This window comes from Apium graveolens, chromosome 7 (assembly GCF_009905375.1).
Source record: "Apium graveolens cultivar Ventura chromosome 7, ASM990537v1, whole genome shotgun sequence".
Lineage (NCBI taxonomy): Eukaryota > Viridiplantae > Streptophyta > Magnoliopsida > Apiales > Apiaceae > Apium > Apium graveolens.
The window spans coordinates 14537490-14557689 of NC_133653.1; the positions used below are offsets into that span (position 1 = coordinate 14537490).

The 20200-nt window shown below is 34.3% G+C and overlaps 1 protein-coding gene across 1 annotated transcript; it reads right to left on the minus strand.

Moving 5' to 3' along the window:
* Window positions 1-12200: 12200 nt before the first annotated feature.
* LOC141673299 (uncharacterized) lies at window positions 12201-12824 on the minus strand. Its single transcript, XM_074480035.1, has one exon. It carries the CDS (start codon window positions 12822-12824, stop codon window positions 12201-12203), a length of 624 nt encoding a protein of 207 aa, XP_074336136.1.
* Window positions 12825-20200: the final 7376 nt, after the last annotated feature.

A 20200-nucleotide genomic window follows, 5' to 3' on the forward strand; every position in this document is an offset into this window, starting at 1 on the left:
GTATACGGGATATAAAAGAATGATTAGAGCAGATGGCCAGGTGGAGACCTTTAAGGCCAGGCTTGTGGCAAAAGAATTCAAACAAAGGAAATGGATTGACTTTGATGAAACCTTTTACCTGTAGCCCTGTTATAATCAGTTCGGATTTTGCTTGCGAATGCTGCTTACTACGACTATGAGATCTGGCAAATAGCCAGATGGTTTTCTTTCCAAGAGAAATGAAAACCTAGTGTGTAAGCTGCTGCGAACCATATGTGGTTTAAAGCAAGTTTCTCTTAGATGGAACATCCGTTTTGATGAGACAATCAAAGAGTTTGGTTTTATGAAAAACGTAGATGAACCATGTGTCTACAAAAGGTTTAGTGGGAGCGCGATAACATTTCTTATGTTGTATTGAAATAGAGTTGACACACATAACAACATAGCAGACCCACTCACAAAGCTACTTTATGAAAGTCACTTTGATCGTCATAAAGACTAGATGGGTATTAGATACCAGAGTGATTGGCTTTAGTACAAGTGGGAGATTGAAAGGAATATGTCCTAAGTCCAATCATGTATTAGGATTTAGGAATAACTTTTATGTAATCTGTTTTGATTTCATTGATATTAATAAAAGACTTGTTTTGTTTTTATTACGGGCTCTATCTATTTAAGTGTTTAAATAAGATATACCATAGTTTAGAGTAAAGCTTTTATGGATTATGATGAGATCATAATAGTGAGACCTAAAAGATGATAACTCTAAACTTAAATAGTTCCTGGTCATAGGATTACTAACTGGTAATTAATAATTCGTAAAGATCGGTACATACTATGCTTGCTTCATTTTGAAGGATGTCTGTTCTCATAGATATTTGTGTGGTGACACTATAGCTAGTATGTAGGTGCTTATTATAGAATAAGTTCACTGAACATGACTCGCACAGCTGAACAACTGATGAAGTTCACTCACGTGTCAGCAGTTGTTCACATAGTGATAGTTATACAAGTATCCTTAGACTTGAGGTCATCATAGTCATCTTGTGTACACTGAACTTTGCTTTGGTTTAGTTCTTAGTCTCCAGGGACAATTATTAGGGCTCTACTGGGTATAGGAATTTGTACACGAAGATAGTGTATGATCAATAAAGGATCTACCCCTTCTAGTGAAGGAAGCGAATGTTCAAGGCTGATCCACTTATGCTAGTTCAGGAATCTCCGGACAGAGTGAATGAAATTAGAAAGGAGTTTCTAATTTGCATAGAACTAAGCATAGTGAATGGTAAGCAAGTGATTAAATTAGATAGGCTTGACACGAGATCCATGCCTTGTATTTAATCAGGACATTGTAGGGTAGAAGGAGTTTATTGTACGGTAACTACTCACTGAATAGGTTCTTGGTATTCTAAGCAGTGAATTCGTATTATCCGGATAGTCGCGATATGCTGAGAAGTATCCCTCACGATCTAGAATAAATATGATTAATTAATTAATCATATTTAATAAATTAGAGAATTTATATAAATAATGATAAAATAGTTTTATTATTATTTATTTCTACTACCAGCTTAATATTGAACCTATAGGGTCACACCATAAAAAGAAAATGGTTTAATGGTGGAGGAATTGATTAATAATGGCTAATAATTATTTATTTATGAAATAAATAATTAATTGGCAAATTTAATAATTGATTAAATGAGATTTAATTGATTATAAATTAATTAAGAAAAGTTCTTAATATTATTAATTAAGAATTTAATTTTTGGAAATTAAATCAAGAGAGAGAATTATTTCTAAAGTGTTTAGAAAAAGGATTAATAATTAAAAGGTGTTTTAATGATTAATGAGAATAATAAATGGGTTAATAATAATAATATTTTATGGGAAAATTTCAGCTGAAAATTTTGCCTATAAATATAATATTATAAACCCTATTTTCATTATAACCCAAAAAACCCAGAAGCCCAAAAAACCGAAAAAAGTTTTTAGAAAACCTAATTCTCTCCACCTCCTCCTCCTCCTTAACGTCGTTTTCTTGGTGGATACCGGTGGAGTGCTTCACGTTTGAGGAGCAGCTGCTAAGGATCTTCGATCGTTGCTTTTGGATCGCTATTAAAGATTAGTAATCGATTCATATGTTTTAATCACGATTTATATGCTTTTATTTGAATTTTATATGTGTAAAAGTGTTTTACCATGCCTCCGCTGCGATTAAAATCCAACAGGTTTCAGGTTGGAAAGAAATGAAAGCGTGCGAGATGCTCAAGGGAGATTCCTGACATTGATGAACTCTATCTCACTTCTGGAAAGGATCATTCCTCAATCCAAGATCAATAGGAAAATCCTCAGAGCAATGCCAAAGAAGTTTGCTCCAAAGGTTACCATTCTACAGGATTCGACACTACTTTCGACTATGGACACTCTAACACTGTTCAATGAATTGGAAGAATTCGAAAATCAGCTACGCAGATATGATGAAGAAGATGAAGCTCCTCGTAAGAAAACTCTTGCACTTAATGCAGATGCAGACGAGTCTCCTGATGATTTTGATGAAGAGATTGCTCTTCTAACTAAGAAGTTTCATAAATTTCTTGCCAAACGGAATGCCTCCAAACGACCTATGAAATCATAGTTTCCAAAGAAGGACTTCAAATCTAATCCGAGCAAGGAGAGTAAAACAAATCAAAGCAAGGACACCTGTTTTGAGTGTGGAAAGAAATGACATTTCAAAAAGGACTCCTACAAGCTGAAGAACAAAAAGAAGGCATTAATTACATGGAGTGATGATGAATCAGATATGGAGATTGATTCAGATGATGAAGTTGCTCAACTTTGCTTTGCAGGACTCGAGGAAAACTCCAGTGATAATGATGAGGTACAAAATATTAAGTATAATTCAAATATATCTTCATCCATGTTGAATTTGCAGGTCCAGGTTAAGAAGTTAAAAGAATAGAATGCTTATTTAAAACAAGCATTAAGCAAAGTTCTTAGTGAAATGGATGACCCCATGAAGGAAGAAGCCTTAGTTGCTGAGAACAAATCCTTGCTTGAAAGGGTTTCAAAACTTACTGAAGAAAATCAATATCTCAAAAATGAGATTGAGATGAAAGATGTATGCCTTGAAAAAAGAGTCAATCTCTGTTGATCCAGAAACCGTTAAAGAAGACAGTGCTCCTGATCCCCTGGTTCCTGAATTAAAGCAGAAAGTTGAACAGCTTGAAAAGGATTTAGCTAAATGTTTCCATGGAGAAGGAACTTTGAATGCTCTTCTTGGTGAACAAAAATCTTCTCCTGATAAAGGAGGTTTAGGATGTGAATCAATCAAGAAACGTGCATTTCAAGGAGGTTACAAACGAGCTCCTATGAGATATAAGATGCCTTATGAGAAATGTTGAGATTGTGGCAAAGCTGGTCACCATACATCTGAATCTAGATTATATGGTATCAAGGGCCACTCCTCTAACTTATCTTATAAATCATCTGCTAGATATAAATCTGCTAATACTTCTGTTAATATTGTTCAGATGTGGATTAAGAAATCAGATAGATATTTATATAAGATTTGTGATACTAACCAACCAGGACCCAAAGTTAAGTGGGTACCTAAGAGATAAAGCAATTTTTGCAGGTCTGCTTGAAGGTCCATGTTTCGCGAAATAAATAGATCATCGACAGTGGTTGTTCATGTCACATGATAGGTGATAAATCCAAGTTTCTATCTCTAGTTGCCAAGGAAGGTGGCTTAGTTACTCTTGGAGATTCAAACACCGTTAGAATTATTGGAAAAGGTACCATTGGTAATGACAGGTTTGCTATTTCTAATGTTCGTTTAGTTGATGGTTTGAAATACAATCTCTTTAGTGTAAGTCAACTTACTGATGCTGGTCATAAGGTTAAGTTCGATAAAGATGTATGTTATATTGGTACTAAGACTAACGAGTTTGCTTTAGTTGCCAAGAGGAAAGGAAATATTTTCGTGTTAGATTTTGATGAACAGAAGGAGGAAATTTGTCTTGCTACTGTTCAAGATCAGCAGAATCTTTGGCATCGACGTTTAGGTCATGTTCACATGGATCTTCTTCGGAAGATATCTTCTCATGATCTGGTTCGAGGTCTACCAAAGCTGAAGTACAAGAAAACAGAACCTTGTTCAGCTTGCCAACTTGGAAAACAGGTGAAAACTTCCTTTATTGCTAAGAATAAAGTATCAACTTCTGTTCCTTTGCAGCTTCTTCATCTAGATCTTTTTAGTCCAGAAAGGTATGTAAGTTTGGGAGGTAAGAATTATGCTTTTGTTATAGTTGATGATTATTCTCGTTTTACTTGGGTACTATTTTTGCGTACTAAGGATGAAGCTTTTGTTGAGTTTAAGGATCTTATTACTAACCTTGAGACTAAGTATTCATATAAGCTCAAGACTATTCGTAGTGACCATGGAGGTGAATTCAAGAAGGATTTCATAACCTTCTGCAAATCGAGAGGAATCACTCATGAATTCTCAGCTCCTCGAACTCCTCAGCAGAACGGAGTAGTAGAACACAAGAACAGGACTTTACAGGAAACTGCCAGAATTCTCAGCTCCTCTACTGCATGAGAGTAAGCTTTCAAGAAAATTTTGGGCTGGAGCGGTACACACTTCCTGTTATGTTTTAAATAGAGTACTTATTCGTCCTATTTTGCTTAAAACTCCGTATGAATTGCTTAAGAAAAGGACTCCTAACATTAGTTATTTTCGAGTATTTGGTTCCAATTGTTTTATTTTAGATACTCAGAATAATCGAGGCAAGTTCGATGCAAAATCTATGGAAGGAATTTTCTTGGGATATTCTAAAACAAGCAAAGCTTATCGTGTTTATAATTCTGTCAAGAATAAAGTAGAAGAATTCATCAATATTGCTTTCAATGAATCCTCAAGGAATATATCTCAAATTGATGAAGACACTGCGGATCTATCGTCTTATTCCCAAATGAGACAGTCTCATTCTGAAAAGAGTCAGTCTCATTCTGACAAATCAAGCAGTCAAGACTCTTCAGGTCCATCTCAGTCTTCTGATAATTCTTCAGGATCTACTCAAGCTTCAGGTGAATCTTCTGGTTCTCCAAAGTCTCCCGATAGTGTTTTAAATGTGATTTCTGTTACTCCTCCGGATAAATCTTCACAAGCGGAAATGAGGCAGTCTCTTTTGAATGAGACAACTCCTATTCATTTCCAGGAAGATAATTCTAATGAGGAAGAGATGAGTAATATTCAACTTCCTAAGTCTTCTAGGACTGTGAAGAATCATCAACCATATAATCTTCTTACTGATTTAGATCAAGGGATTTCTACTCGAAGCAGATTTCACAATCTGTGTGTATTCTGTGCTTTTGTTGCTGAGTTCGAACCAAAGAATGCTCAAGAAGCAGTTGCAGATGAACGCTGGTCTGTTGCAATGCAAGAGGAATTGAACCAGTTCGAGCGTTGTGATGTTTGGGAACTCGTCCCACCTCCTCAGGATGCCAAGATCATTGGTACTCGTTGGGTTTTCAAGAATAAGAAGGATGGAGATGGCAACATTATTCGAAATAAAGCTCGTTTGGTTGCTCAGGGATACAACCAACAGGAAGGAATCGATTATGACGAGACATATGCTCCAGTAGCTCATTTAGAAGCTATTCGAATCTTAATGACTTTTGCAGCTCACAAGAAATTCAAGCTTTATCAGTTGGACGTTAAGAGCGCTTTTTCTAAATGGCTATCTCAAGGAATAAGTCTACGTGAAGCATCCTCCAGGTTTTATTCATGAGAAGTACCCTAACTATGTTTACAAGCTCAAGAAATCTGTCTATGGATTGAGATAGTCTCCTCGTTGTTGGTATGAACGTCTCAGTCAGTTTATTATGAACAATGGTTTCATTCGCGGTACACTCGATCCAACTCTCTTTATTTTTCATAAACGTGATAACTTTATTTTAGTTCAAGTTTATGTTATTGATATAGTATTTGGATCTTCTAACGAATCTCTGTTTAAGTGGTTTCCTGATTGCATGCATAAGGAATTCGATATGAGTTTGATGGGTGAATTACAGTATTTCCTAGGTTTGCAAATTAATCAGTCTAATGTAGGAATATTTATTCACCAAGGTAAGTACATTAGGGATCTACTCAAAAGATTTGCATTGGATCATATCACACCTAAATCAACTCCGATGAGTACTTCAGTTAAGCTTACAAAGGATGAACAAGGTACACCTATAGATGTCACTAAATTTCGAGGTATGATTGATTCATTATTATATTTAACTGCCTCACGACCTAACATTATGTATAGTGTATGCTTGTGTGCTCGTTTTCAATCTCAACCTAAAGAATCTCATATGAATGCCGTTAAATGTATTTTTAAATATTTAAAAGGTACGAGTGACTTAGGATTGTTTTATCCAAGCTCCTCTTCCTTTGACTTAATCGGTTTTTCAGATGCTGACTATGCAGGGTCACAGGTTGATAGAAAAAGCACAAGTGGTGCTTGTGAATTTTTAGGAGATTGTTTAGTTGCATGGCATAGTAAAAAGCAAACTTCAGTAGCTCTTTCTACAGCTGAAGGAAAGTACATTGCAGCTGGAAGTTGCTGTGCTCAAATTTTGTGGATGCACAAACATTACAGGATTTTGGTATTTGTTATTCAAATATTCCTATTTATTGTGATAATACCTCTGCAATTAATATCTCTAAAAATCCTGTCATGGATTCTCGTACTAAGCATATTGATGTTCGTCACCATTTTCCACGAGATAATGTTTCTAAAGGTAATATTGAACTTATTTATATATCTACTGAGAAACAGCGTGCATATATCTTCACTAAGCCTTTAGCTGAAGATAGATTTTGTATAATGCGTCGTGAATTAGGTATGTGTTCTCTCTAATTTGTTACGTGATTTTGTGTAATTTTATGTAATTATTTTTTTATTTTCGTGTTAATCATTAACTGTTACATGTGCTTATCTGTTTGTTACGTGTGTTAATCTGTTTGTATAACTATTAGCATTACTTTTTTTTTTATATTTAGTCCGCGTGTTGTTGCATGTTTATTTGCCAATAGATTTAGGAAATCTTTTGATTAGACTCCTCATCTCCTTGTACTTCGTGCATGTATTTTCTTTTCAATACATCACTTCTTTTTTTTTCATCTGTTCGTGTTCTCTTCTATCTCTAACTCTTCAGTTCTCTCTCTTATTTAAACACTTGTTCTCAATCTTTTCATTTTCTTCATTCTACTCTCTCATTATCTCTCAAAATCCTCTCTCTTTCTCTCTTAACCCTAAAACTTCTCTCTTCCATGGCTTGCCGTTCGAGATCCACTGCTAACCAAACCCCGACAGCCAGTCCATCTGGTTCGAAGCGACGTCGTGTTACTGCCGTTGTTTCTGAAGCATCAAGCGAAGCATCTCCTGATTCTTTTGAACGTCATGCAAAGGACAGCAGTACAAAGGCGTGGCACAAGTATATTTTGAAAGAAAGATTTTGTGATATTGATCTTCTTACTAGGGTCGGAGTATCAGCGTTAATTGAAGCCGTTGGCTGTGCTGGGTTACTGTCGCCTCCAGATGTGATTTATCCAGATTTAGTGAAGGAGTTCTATGCGAATTTTTTGATTTTGACCGACAATATTGTGTTCTCTTCGGTGAAAGGAAGTCCGGTATGCTTTAAGGTGGATTTAATGGCAAGACTCACAGGAGTATCCGATCAAGGCCCCTGCCCGTTTACTACCCACCGGGCCTTTGACGAGATTCCAGGATTGCAATATGAGGAACAACTCAAAGCTATTCTCGGTGATAACTTTGTTTCTGTGTCTGTCAAACCATTGGTAAATGATTTAACTCCTATGTGTTTATTATTGTTTAAACTATTTCACTCGAATGTACTTCCTCGCAAGTCTGGTCGTGATAGAGTCACATTTCAGGATTCTATTCTTTTGTCTATGTTTGTCAAGAAAACCCCTTGTGATCTGGCTTCGTTGATAATTTCTAACGTGAATCATTGTGCTAAACATGAGTCAATGCATCTTCCATATCCTGCTTTATTGACAAAGATTTTTCAGTATTTTTATGTTCCTTTTGAGTCTGCTAAGTCAGAGAAATTGAATGTTGTTTTTGACTTGTCTGTTTTGACTGCGAATGGTCTCGTAGTGTCTGAGTCAAATGATCTGTTTTTTGATGATACCCACCGCTCTTTTGGTGGTTTGCCCAAATCCCCCCATTATGTATCAGGACCAAATGACCAAAACACCAATACTATTCTCAATTCTTTGGTTGCTAAGTTAGAAGAAAATTCTGCTGCTTTAGCTTCGATTAATCAACATTTTGCTTCTGTCAAATCCCTTGGGTCACTGACTTCTGAAGTCAGTATTTTGAATGCTTCGTTTGAGTTGTTTAAGAAGTATGTTTGTTCGTCTTTGGATGCTATCAATGCAAAGCTTTCTGTGTTGCATGCTTCTGATGTTAAGTTGGCCAAGACAATAGATTTTGAGTTTGGGACTCTGCAAGAAGGAATGGTTTCCTCGGCTAAGGCCTGGGAACAAGAGTTTGTAAAGTTATTTTTCAAGCTAGGTTCAGAGACTAAGTTTGTGTCACAGCAGTTGTCAGCCATGCAAGATAAAAGCAAGATGTACTGGCACAAAAAACGAGACTGGATTGGCGATTGTACTTTAGAAGAAATCACAGCTTCTCTGCCACTTCCTGCCATCCCTCCACCTTTGGTCTTCGGCATGACAAGGGAAAAATATAAGGCAAAGATATTTAAGTGGCTTCGAGAACGGGATGGAAAAGCACCAACTCAAGATGCTTTTGACAAGCTCTTTTCAGAGTATGGTTCAACTCCTGTTTTCCCAGCATCCCAGAACAAGGCTTCTGGTTCAGGCAAAGGGAAAGGCAAAACTCCAGTCAACATTGATGATGATTCAGATTAAGAGCCCCTTTTATGATGAAGGGGGAGAAGTTCTTAAGTTTTATGATGGTTTAAAGACTGTGTTTTAAGACTTTTTTTATGCTGCTGATTTTGACTTTGGTTTTTTGGATGGATGTTTTTAAATTGGTTTATGTGATGCGTGTTGATAACAACTGGACATCCTGGTTTATGGATGGGTTGTTTGTTTAAGTCTGGATGGGTTGTTTGTTTGAGACTGTCTCTTTTATGCATATTCATCTAGTGTCTCATTCATTCTTTAGTTGTCTCATCCACATATTTGTTGCATATATTATAAACTGTAATATATTCTGTTGTATCTAACTCTGTTTTACAGGTCTTTAGTGTTTTTGATAGGGGATCATTTATGCTTTCTTTGTCATCATCATAAAAGGGGGAGAATGTTAATTCACGTGTTTATGATGATAAGAGTTCTCAGCAACAGAATGAAGACAACAGATTGGAAACATCCGAGATCATAGCAATGCTTATCAGATTGTAGCTTGTTCAGCTCTTCCAGGAGTCTATCCCGCAGGTTTAGTTTAGGTTGTTAGGGTTTGTGTAAATCTTGTTTATCTGGATAAACCTTATCTCAAACAAACCCACCCTATCTTATAAACTAAGTTTGAATCTTTCAAGACTTATCCTTTACTTATTTTATCTTTTTCAAACTACTAACAGATTACTTTTCTCAAGTTTCATTCAAATATTTTCAAACAAACTTGCTTTCAAATCTTATCTATCTTATCCTTTGTTTGAAAATAAATCTGTTAGAACTTTGCTTATAAATACAACTCACTTTTTCAGATTTCAGCTAATGCTTTTCACGTCAATTCTTATCATCTGAAAAATACCTTCTTGTTCTATACCTGAGATACATATCCAGTAAACAAGAAGCCTAGTTTGAGTTGTAAACTTTCATATTATATTCTTGTATCTGAAAGGTGTATTATATTACTTGTCCCGGGTTGTGGGATTTGACTATAAGTGGAAGGCCAAGTAGCTTTGTGCTAGGTAGCTATGTGCTAGGGAAAGGGTTCTTTCAAGTGGGCCAAGTTTGTAATCAAGGAAACTTTGTAAGTACTTTGTTTTAAATGGATATAATACATTCTCTATGCTAGTTGACATGGGGATTTGGATGTAGGCCATAGACTAGGTGTAGGGGCCGAACCAAGTGAAAACTTCTGGTGTTCTTACTTATTAAGTTTTCAGCATTCTGCATTATCATTACTGTTATTTACTTTCTGCAGTTAATTGAGACTGTCCCATTCACTGTCTCATTTGTAAAGGGACTATCCCATTTGCATAAGAGACTGTTCCAATTGCCTTGGCAGTTAGAATAAAATATTATTTATTGAGCCATCCAATTTCAGGTTCGGTAGAATATTACTTCATATATAAAGAAATTCTGGATATTGGAAGTTCCGATTCAAACTAGATATGAGTAAGTACCGTATTTTTCTCTTTCTGACCATATTTTTTGTGATTCGGCGAATCCGAGTCAATCCACTAATATTAAAAATATTTTTAATGTGATCATTTATTCTAAAATAAATATAAATTATTAAAGTATAATACTCGTAAATTAAAACTTAAATACTAGCCAAAGAATGAGAGTTTTTTTTGGAGTGTTTCTATTGTTTACCGTGAGCTGGGGAGGATCTAGTAAGGGGCAACGGTAAAATAAAATTTTACGCTTTTTTATCATCAATTTTTTTGAAAATAGATGAAAGTGCCTCCCGAAAATTGAAAAATATAATGTTGTATTCACAAAATATGATCGATGTTTCCCCAGAATTTAAATCCTGGATCCACCACCATAAGAACACAATAAGAACGAAAATTTATAATTTTAGACTATGAAAAATAATTAATATAAATCTGCAAAATAATGTAAATAGCTTATCTGTATTACTTACTAAACTTTAGTGCAGGCAGGGTTGTAAAAATCACCGATTACTCCGATTATTCGGCCGAGTAATCAGTAATCGGCGTGGTGCCGATTTTATTATAGCTAATCGCCGGGAAAAACATTTTTTCAGAAAAAATGGTCAAAATCTTATTAATTAGGTCAAGAATCGGGTAAGGAAGAAGAAATTTGCATTTGGAGAAGACGATTACATAGAAATGATAGGCAAAATAGTTGAACAGAGTAGTCGCCGATAACACAATTTCTGAGATACTTTAGATCTGCCGGAAAAAATGAGAGAGGAGAGAGAGAAAAGGGAGAGAGAGAGAGTAGCAGGGGAGAGACGTGTGAGGGAGTAGGTAGAACTGAAGTGTGCAAATTACTCTTTTTTTAGTTCAATATTTAATACAATAAAGATGTACTATGTAATGTTTGTATAGTAAGAGTTTTTCGGTAAAATGTTAAAAGATTATATTTAAAAAAATATTTTTTTTTGATATTCAATGTTTATACTTTTAATTTAAAAAATATTATTATATATATTTATTTATTATTTAAATAATATATACCTGATTATTATTCCGATCAATCCTTCCGATTAATCCCCGATTTACCGATTAATTCTTATATTCGGTACCTCCACCGATTAGTACCGATTTCCGATTTTTACAATCATGAGTGCAGGAAAATCAATTAACATAAATATAGAATCCGCACATTCTACACATCCTACATGTCAGAAGAGTATCCCAACATATCAGCATAATATATTATAAGAGTATCCCAACATATCTAGAGAATATTTCTGCATATCAGTAGTCTCAACACCTTTCTCAAGTTAGAGTGTGTGGATTATAAATGCCCAACTTGAAAAGTAAGAACTGAAATTGACGTGTCCCTAAGAGCATCCGCATCGCCATAGACCGGTTTTTATTTTATTGGACCCACGTACCGGCCACGTAAGGCAAAACAGGCTTGAAAGAATAAGTGGCCAAACTACTTCAACCGGCAACCCATTTCGTGCTTTTCAAAAAAAAAATTATACTTTGCAGGTTTTTTTACATAGATTAATTAAACTTAGTTCAGATAGAATTCAGTAACATAATTTAATGTTATTTATTCAATTTATTAATAAAATATTTTTTCTTTTAAACTCTAAAATTTAAATTATAATTATAAAATTTAAGTAATTAAAATTTTAAAATATTATTAAAATAAAGAATCCCGTACTAAAATGCACCATATTATTCAAAAACATTAAATAAAAAATGTTACAGAAGAAAAAAATAAATTAAAGATTACAATATAAAAAAAATTAACGATTATTATGAAACTGCAAGATATGCTCAACCAAGTCATTTTATAGCTGACGATGTATCCATTTATCCCGCATCTGCATACTATTTTGAATATATGTTTCATACGGGACAAAATATTCTTCACCTAAGTTGGGTTCCGGTAAGCCATTTGTTGCATCATCATAAGTTGGTACTGTACCAAATTGAGTGGCATATGTGTGCCTCTCGTCTTCAACAATCATGTTATGTATTATGATACACGCTCTCATGATTCTTCCAAGATCTGCTCTGTCCAAAAAGCGTGCCGGACCACGTACAATTGTGAAACGGGATTGTAACACACCAAACACTCGTTTAACGTCTTTTCGTTGACTTTCTTGATATTTTGAAAATAATTTTTTTTTCTCACTTTGTGGACGTGGTATTGTTTTAACGAATGTTGACCATTCAGGATATATTCCATCAGTCAAGTAATATCTCATATTATAATTATTTCCATTGATAGTGAAATTTACCTCTGGAGCAGGACTTTGTAGCACATCATCAAATACTAGTGATCGATCTAAAACATTTATATCATTATTTGACCCAGAAACTCCAATAAATGCATGCCAGATCCATAGATCAGATGAAGCAACCACTTCCAATATAATTGTTGCAACTCCTTTGTGACCGCTCATGAACATTCCCTTTCATACTTTTGGACAATTTTTCCATTGCCAGTGCATGCAATCAATACTTCCCATCATACCAGGAAAACCATGAGCCTCACCCATCTATAATAGGCGTTGCACGTCATTTGAGTTCGGCTTTCGTAAGTATTCACCCTCAAATATTATAATTATATTGGAGACGAATTTTTTCAAGCATTCAATCGTGGTACTCTCTCCAATACGAACGTAATCATCAGCAGCGTCAGCAGATACACCGTATGACAACACGCGCATTGCCTCAGTGCACTTTTATAAAAGTGATAAACTTTTTCTTCCCACTGCATCAATTCTCTGTTGAAAGTATGGATCAAAATTTGAAACAACATCCACAATACGAAAAAAGACATGTCTCCCCATACGGAATCTTCGTCGAAAAATATTTTCTGGATATACTGGATTAGGTGAAAAATAATCATTCACCAGACGTTGATGACTTGCTTCACGATCTCTGTAAATACATTTTCGAGGCATGGATGTTGAACTCTGTCCATATATTTTATGAAAGAGCTCGACTTGACGATTGTCTTCAACGTCATCGCAAAACTCTTCAATGAAATCTTCAGTAAATTCTTTAGTGAAGCTTTCTGGTGTTTGATTCATGTTGATGTGAATTGAAAGAATTGATACATCTTGTTTATATAGAAAGTAAAAATAAATATATTCCAACGGCTAGTTTACAAACAAATAAAAACATATACTAGCTTCCCACGGCTAGTTTATAAATAAATAAATTCATCAGATGTTGGTGTATTATTATTTCCTTCTGATAAGTAAGCTCCAGAACTACTTAATTTAGTTCTTTTAGAACTTACGCTAGTTGGAGGAGTTCCCCACTTGGGATGTCTACGAAACTCACGCCAATGAAGCTCAAAGTTAGACTTCTTCTTGTAATTTGTTAAATGATCTTGGTGAGCTTTCTTAATTATTTTGTCCAAGTTTGAACCGCTCCTGATTTTTTGATGAGCCTCATCATAACACGAACCAATTTTTTAGCACCTTCAATTTATTCTTTGCCACCTTTTTTCATTGCCACAACTCCTCTTTTAATGACACCGAGATTATCTTCTTCACAATATTGATGAATTCGGTCCCAAAATACTTCGGCCTTTTGATCAGTACCGATTAGTGGATCAATTGACACATTCAACCATGCACTTATTAAGAGTTTATCTTCAACCCACCTCCATTGACCGATAATTTCTCGTAAATCTTCGGTTTCTTCGCAATCATCATTTAGATCAATAATGTTTTCGTGACCAAAAGCCGGCACTTGCGTTTCTGGGGAATTTTGGATATTGATTGGTGTTTTTTATGTTTCAAATTGTGGATTTGAAAATGGAGGAAATAAAAATTGATATGGAGAATTTGGAGGATATGAAAATGGAAATTGAGAATTCTGAGAATGTGAAATTAATTTTGAAAATTTGGATTTTGAGAATTGTAAAATTTTGCGGATTTGAAAAATAGGGACTTGGATATGGATATGCAAATTGAGGGTTTAGATTTTGAAAATTTGTATTTTGTTGATTTGAAGATGAAAGCTTATTTGGATTCATCTTTTTTTTTTGTAGAATTTTTTTGGTGGAAATAAAAAGTGTGAATAAGAAAAAGAGAGAATTGAGTATTTATCTAGAAAAAATGTTACCATTTTAAAATATTTACGTTAAGATTATAACGTATATAAAAGCAGACTGGCGGAGTGACAAAGTAGCAGCATGCATGTGGTTTACTGATTTACCAACTTTTTCATATTTTAAAACATAAAAGTATTAAAGTGGGATGGGACCAAGTTAGAGGGCCTGCCCACTTTCTCCCCTTCTGCTCCAGCGGCAAGTGACCCGGCATTTTGCATATTTACCACTTCACGCGGCTCGAGACAGGAAACAGGTCTCCTCTGTGGCTGCTCTAAAGGCTTAGTGAATATGTTCGTCAAGTGGATTATTGTCAGAACATATATATGCCGGAGGAATAGTGCCATTCTAGATTGCATCACGTGCAAAGTGACAGTCTGCTTCGTTGTGCTTTGTTATTTTGTGAAAGACGGAATTTTTTGCAATATGTAAAGTGGATTGGCTATCGCAATACACACCAATAGTAACATGATATTGTTGGATTCATAAACTAAGAAGAAAACCATTTAACCATTTCAATTCACAAGTAATGGAAGCCATTGTGCGATATTCAGCCTCTTCTGAAGAACGTGTGATAATAGTTTGTTTTTTTATTTTCCATGAAATCTGGAAATGACCAAAAAATACAATCAGAGAGTAAGGAATTGACAAGAAAATGGACACGCTGCCCAATAACTGTTAAAGAGCTTGGGGTAAAATTCTTTGGCCATGGGAACCTTTCAAATAACGAACAGCACGAGAGGCAACTTTGTGCTTGTAAAAATTGTGATAGTACTTGTACAAAGTATGCCAAATCTGGACGCGTGACTGTCAAATAAATTAATCGGCCAACCAAACAACGATAAAAGGCCAACTTCAGAATATCAAGAGAATATTTTCTTTTGCAAAGAAATATACCATTAGGATTGTGTGCCACTTTGATCCAAAAAAATATATTTAAAAACACCGAGATCCTTCATGTAAAATCATTTAATCAAATAGCTTTTAAAAACATTCAAAATGACAAAATCATTACCAGAAAAAATTAAATCCTCAACATACACCAAAATATTAATTTGGACACCTGATTTGGTATAAGTAAAGAATGAATAGTCAGCATATGATTATTGAAAACCATACTCTTTTAAGGCAGTGGCCAACTTTGTATACCAGCATCATGATGACCGTCTCATCTATAAATTGACTTACAAAATGACACAACATATTAGGTAGAGAAAATACAAAACCTGGATGAAGCTTTAATTATACTTCCTCGTTAAAATTCCCGTGCAAAAAAGCATTATACACATCCATCTGATGCATCTCGCAATTTTTAGATGTTGCAATGGCTAAGAAAGCTCGAAATGTGACCATTTTTGAAACCGGTGCAGAGGTTTCATTGTAATCAATCCCAGATCTTTGATGATTACCAAGAATAACTAAAAGAGCTTTAAATCGTTTGACGCTACTATCAGAGTTGTAATTGATTTTATAGACCCATTAACTACCATGAGCACGTTTATCAAGTGGTAATTTTTCTATAGTCCAAGTACTATTATCCTCTAAAGAACGGATTTCTGTTTGCATAGTTTGACGCCATCACTCATCTGCCATAGCTTCTTTGAATCATCCTGGTTCACAACCTGCCATAAAAAAATGCAAGAAATTTTGGGCGCCCAACAGAAATTTTGTACAATTGATATAATGTGTTATATGAAAAGGGTACCTGAGGAAGGGGATGAAGCGAGTGAATTAGAAGAGAGAGTAGATGGACTTTCTGCTATTATAGTATCTGTAACATAATCACAAAGTCGGATACATGGTATCTTTTAACGAAATCCTTGTTCCCTTTGTGTTTCACTAGAGAATCAAAAGCGATTGCTGTTTCCTCCTCTGTGGACTCTCAACTGATTCATGTATGTACTCTAGTCCATTACTGGATAATTCTGGATCTCTAGGGATATTGAACTCAAGGTCATCATCAGCAAAATACATACTTGAAGAATTATTTTCAATACTAATAATATCAATATCATTTTTAGCAAAAGGGAATTGATTTTCAAAGAGCGTAAAATCCATGAAAATAAAAAAACTTGTATTTTCAAGATCATATAGTCTCCACCCCTTCTACCCAAAAGGATACCCGACAAAGACACATTTTCGACTTCGACTTACAAATTTATCACTCTTAGCTTTGCTTATTATGGGCATGACATAATGATTCAAACACCCTCGATTCATCAAAAACATGCACATTACTAAATAAAATTTCATAGAGTGTTTTATTTTTTTTTTGGATGCAAATTTGTTATCTCATTACATATTTCTTTTGCCAAAATATTATGCATTTATCAAAAAGACTTAATCCAACTTGGACAAATCCCAAAACTGGTGATACGACCAGGTTGACAAATAAATAAATGAGCTAAATGAATAGCCGTTTTGTTTCCAGATCGCTTAACATACAGAATATAAATATTCTTTAAACTGAAAAAGATTACAATAGCTTCCCAAAAAATCCATCCTACACCATCTCCAAAATCAGTAGCATCACAATTGACCTTCACACAATTAATTCCAGTTGTAATCCAATGTTCAGAAGTGATTGGAGGTACAGATGCCCTCGTAATATGAACAATCTTCCGTTGTGAAAGGTGAGCTTTTGCAATTTTCACCACCGATTCAGACTCGATGCGAGCTTTCAAGATTTCCCGAAACACCAATTGAATCATTCCCAACGATACAAACCAACAAGTCAAAAATATCAAAAACATACGGACCACTCCAAAAGGAGGACAAACAACCACTCTAAAAGGAGGACAAACAAAATACCCAAAAAGATTGGGTACGATAGTAATCCTTATAAAATAAGGATGATTATTGAAAAAAATAAAAAACTGATTTTTAGATGGGGGAGAAGAAGATGGAAGTGATTTTGGGAAAATGAAGAGGGCTTAATTAATGAAGAAGAAGGAGTAGATCTGAATATTTTTGAGGCGGCTAATTAGGGTTTGGGGGTCGACTCTCATTGAGAGAGTAATTTTTAGCATTCGAAATTTAATCTTTAGTTAGAGTGTTTTATTTTTAGGCACACTGGAATATATTAAATGGCAGGCTGCCATAACACATTCACCCCAAAAATAAATGGAAAGATGACTTTGAAAAAGCAAGGCTCTTGCAACTGTTAGAATATGACGGTGCTTACGTTCAACCTTACCATTCAGTTGTGGAGTTCCTGCACAAGATGTTTGAAATATAATTCATTTTGAAAGAAAATGATTTTTCAAACAAATATACCTTGTCCCACTATCACTTCTAACAATTTTAATATTTTTATCAAATTGTTGATCAACCATAGTAAAAAATGACAAAACTTTAAAAAACCTCCAATTTATCAATCAAGTGATAAACTCATACAACTCTAGAAAAATTATCCACAATAGTTAAAAAAAATAGCGAACTCCACATGAAGAAAGTGTATTATAAAGACCCCATAAATTACAATGAACCAATTCAAAATTTTAGAAGTTTTATAATCACTAGGAGGAAAAGAATCACGAGTATGTTTGGCACGAGGGCACACATCACATTCCCTATTCAATTCATCACTAGAATTTTGTAAAAAAGGTAGTGCCCAAGGTGTTGATGCCAAAGTTCCAACAATGATGTAGAGCCACCAACTGTGATAGCTTGCAACATTTTTGTTTTTTGAAATAAATAAAGTCCATCTCCTTGTTCACCCGTTCCAATCAGCTCCTTTGTATGAAGCAACTTTATAACACACATATTTCAAGAAATTATACAAAACAGTGCATATTGTCAATTAGCAGTGTAACCACAATTAAGTTACACTGTTATTTAGGGACATAAATCACATTTTTAAGATGTAGTCCTTCCAACAACATCACACTTCCTTTTTTAGTTGCAACTAATTTTTGACCATCAGGACGTCCTACTGGACATGCCACAATATTTTGAATATTAAGAAAATATGATTCATCCACTGTCACATAATTAAATGCACCTCTATCTATAATCCAAGAAATTTCAGAAAATTTACCATGTAACTGCTTATTACCAAATATAGTATCAATAGTTTGCCACTGTTCTACCATCATAGTAGTGATATAGGTGGAGTATTTGATATGTGGACTTTACCAACAGAAGAGTTCTCATTGACTGGAGCAGTAGCCATACCATTGTAGCCAGCCACTACCCCACCATTCCGGATCATGTTCTGATCGGTGATAATGAGAACACATAAGCTCACGCATGTCAATGTTTTCTGGTTTTGTTCGACCACATCTTTCTATACGAAGAGCAAAACCCAATAATCCGGTGGAGATCTCTAGCATTATTAATTCCACGTAAATGTTCTTGTTGAGTCATTTGTTGATAAGCATGGTCGATAGAGGGTAATGATTCTTGAGACAATAAAGTAGTACGCAACTGAGCTTAAAAATCAGAATTCAAACCCATCAAAAATTGATGAAAGCGCTCATTACTGCTTCACTTTTCATGCTGCTGGCCCAAACTACAGGCACACTTCCCACATTTACATGTTATAATTAGCTCATGATTAGTCGGTTCATCCCATAAAATTTTTTAGCTTCCGGGAATAGGTAGAAACAATCATGAGTCCAGTCGAGATATGAGAGTGTCATATTTAAATTCATCTGCATTGTCTCCGTGAGGCGACAAATAATTGTTATGTATCAAGTGATTATCTACTTTTTATTATTACTAGTTGATAAACTGCGCTAAACATGCACCGAAATTAAAATAATAATGAATATATAAATTAATTCTAAATTATAATTAAAATATATAATAAATAAAATTATACTATTATTGCATTTTTTTCTTTTGAAATTATATGTAGTTTTTATTAACTCAAATTTTGTTAGAATAACAAACTCAACATTATTAATGTCTCTATTGTCCGAAAAGATATAACTAACATTTTATATCGAAACTTTAGCCGAACAATGAGCAACACATTGACGGATACTTTAACAAAATATTAAATCAACATTACTAAGTAATTGCATATTATATTTCTTATTCTTAGCTAGATTTGTGTTTTTATATAGTTTGTGAAAATTGGCGTTTGGTGCTAAAACATAATTTTATAGGTATGAATCTATAAATTACAATGTATATACGATTCCATTTATATAAAAATAATATAAATATGTAATATATAAGAATCAAAAAACGGGTAAAATATTATATATATAATTATAAGTCATATAGGAATAAAAAAAATGATATATTTATAGTTATTGTAAGATTTAAAAAGGGGTAAAACCAAAACTTTGTGAAACAGAAAAGGGGTGAAACCAAAGTACCCGTTAAAAATGGATTCCCTTATTAATAATAACTAGCTTAAATCCCCTACGATGCACGGGTTTCCGTTAATATTTAAATTTTTTTATTTATCCCATCATATTCTAATTTTAAAATTATTTTTGTAAATATATAATAATTATAAATTTATAATAAAAAGAATAGGATAACTTTAGTAGAATAAGTAGACCCTGTCTCTAGTGGTTTAACAATTTAGCAAATAATTGTACTTGCATTTAAATCAAATCTTATGTAAGTACATCCAATAAGAATGTATGAGGCACATCCCCATTCTTGTAAGTCTGGCTCTTGGTAACAAGTGAAGTGAGCGACTTCATTTGCAGACCTATGCACAAACTGCACTAGCACATTTTCAAAATGCTTAAATAG

Bases quoted from the DNA above. Each gene is read 5' to 3' on its own strand.
- LOC141673299 (XM_074480035.1), bottom strand. From the start codon at position 12,824: ATGTTCATGAGCGGTCACAAAGGAGTTGCAACAATTATATTGGAAGTG.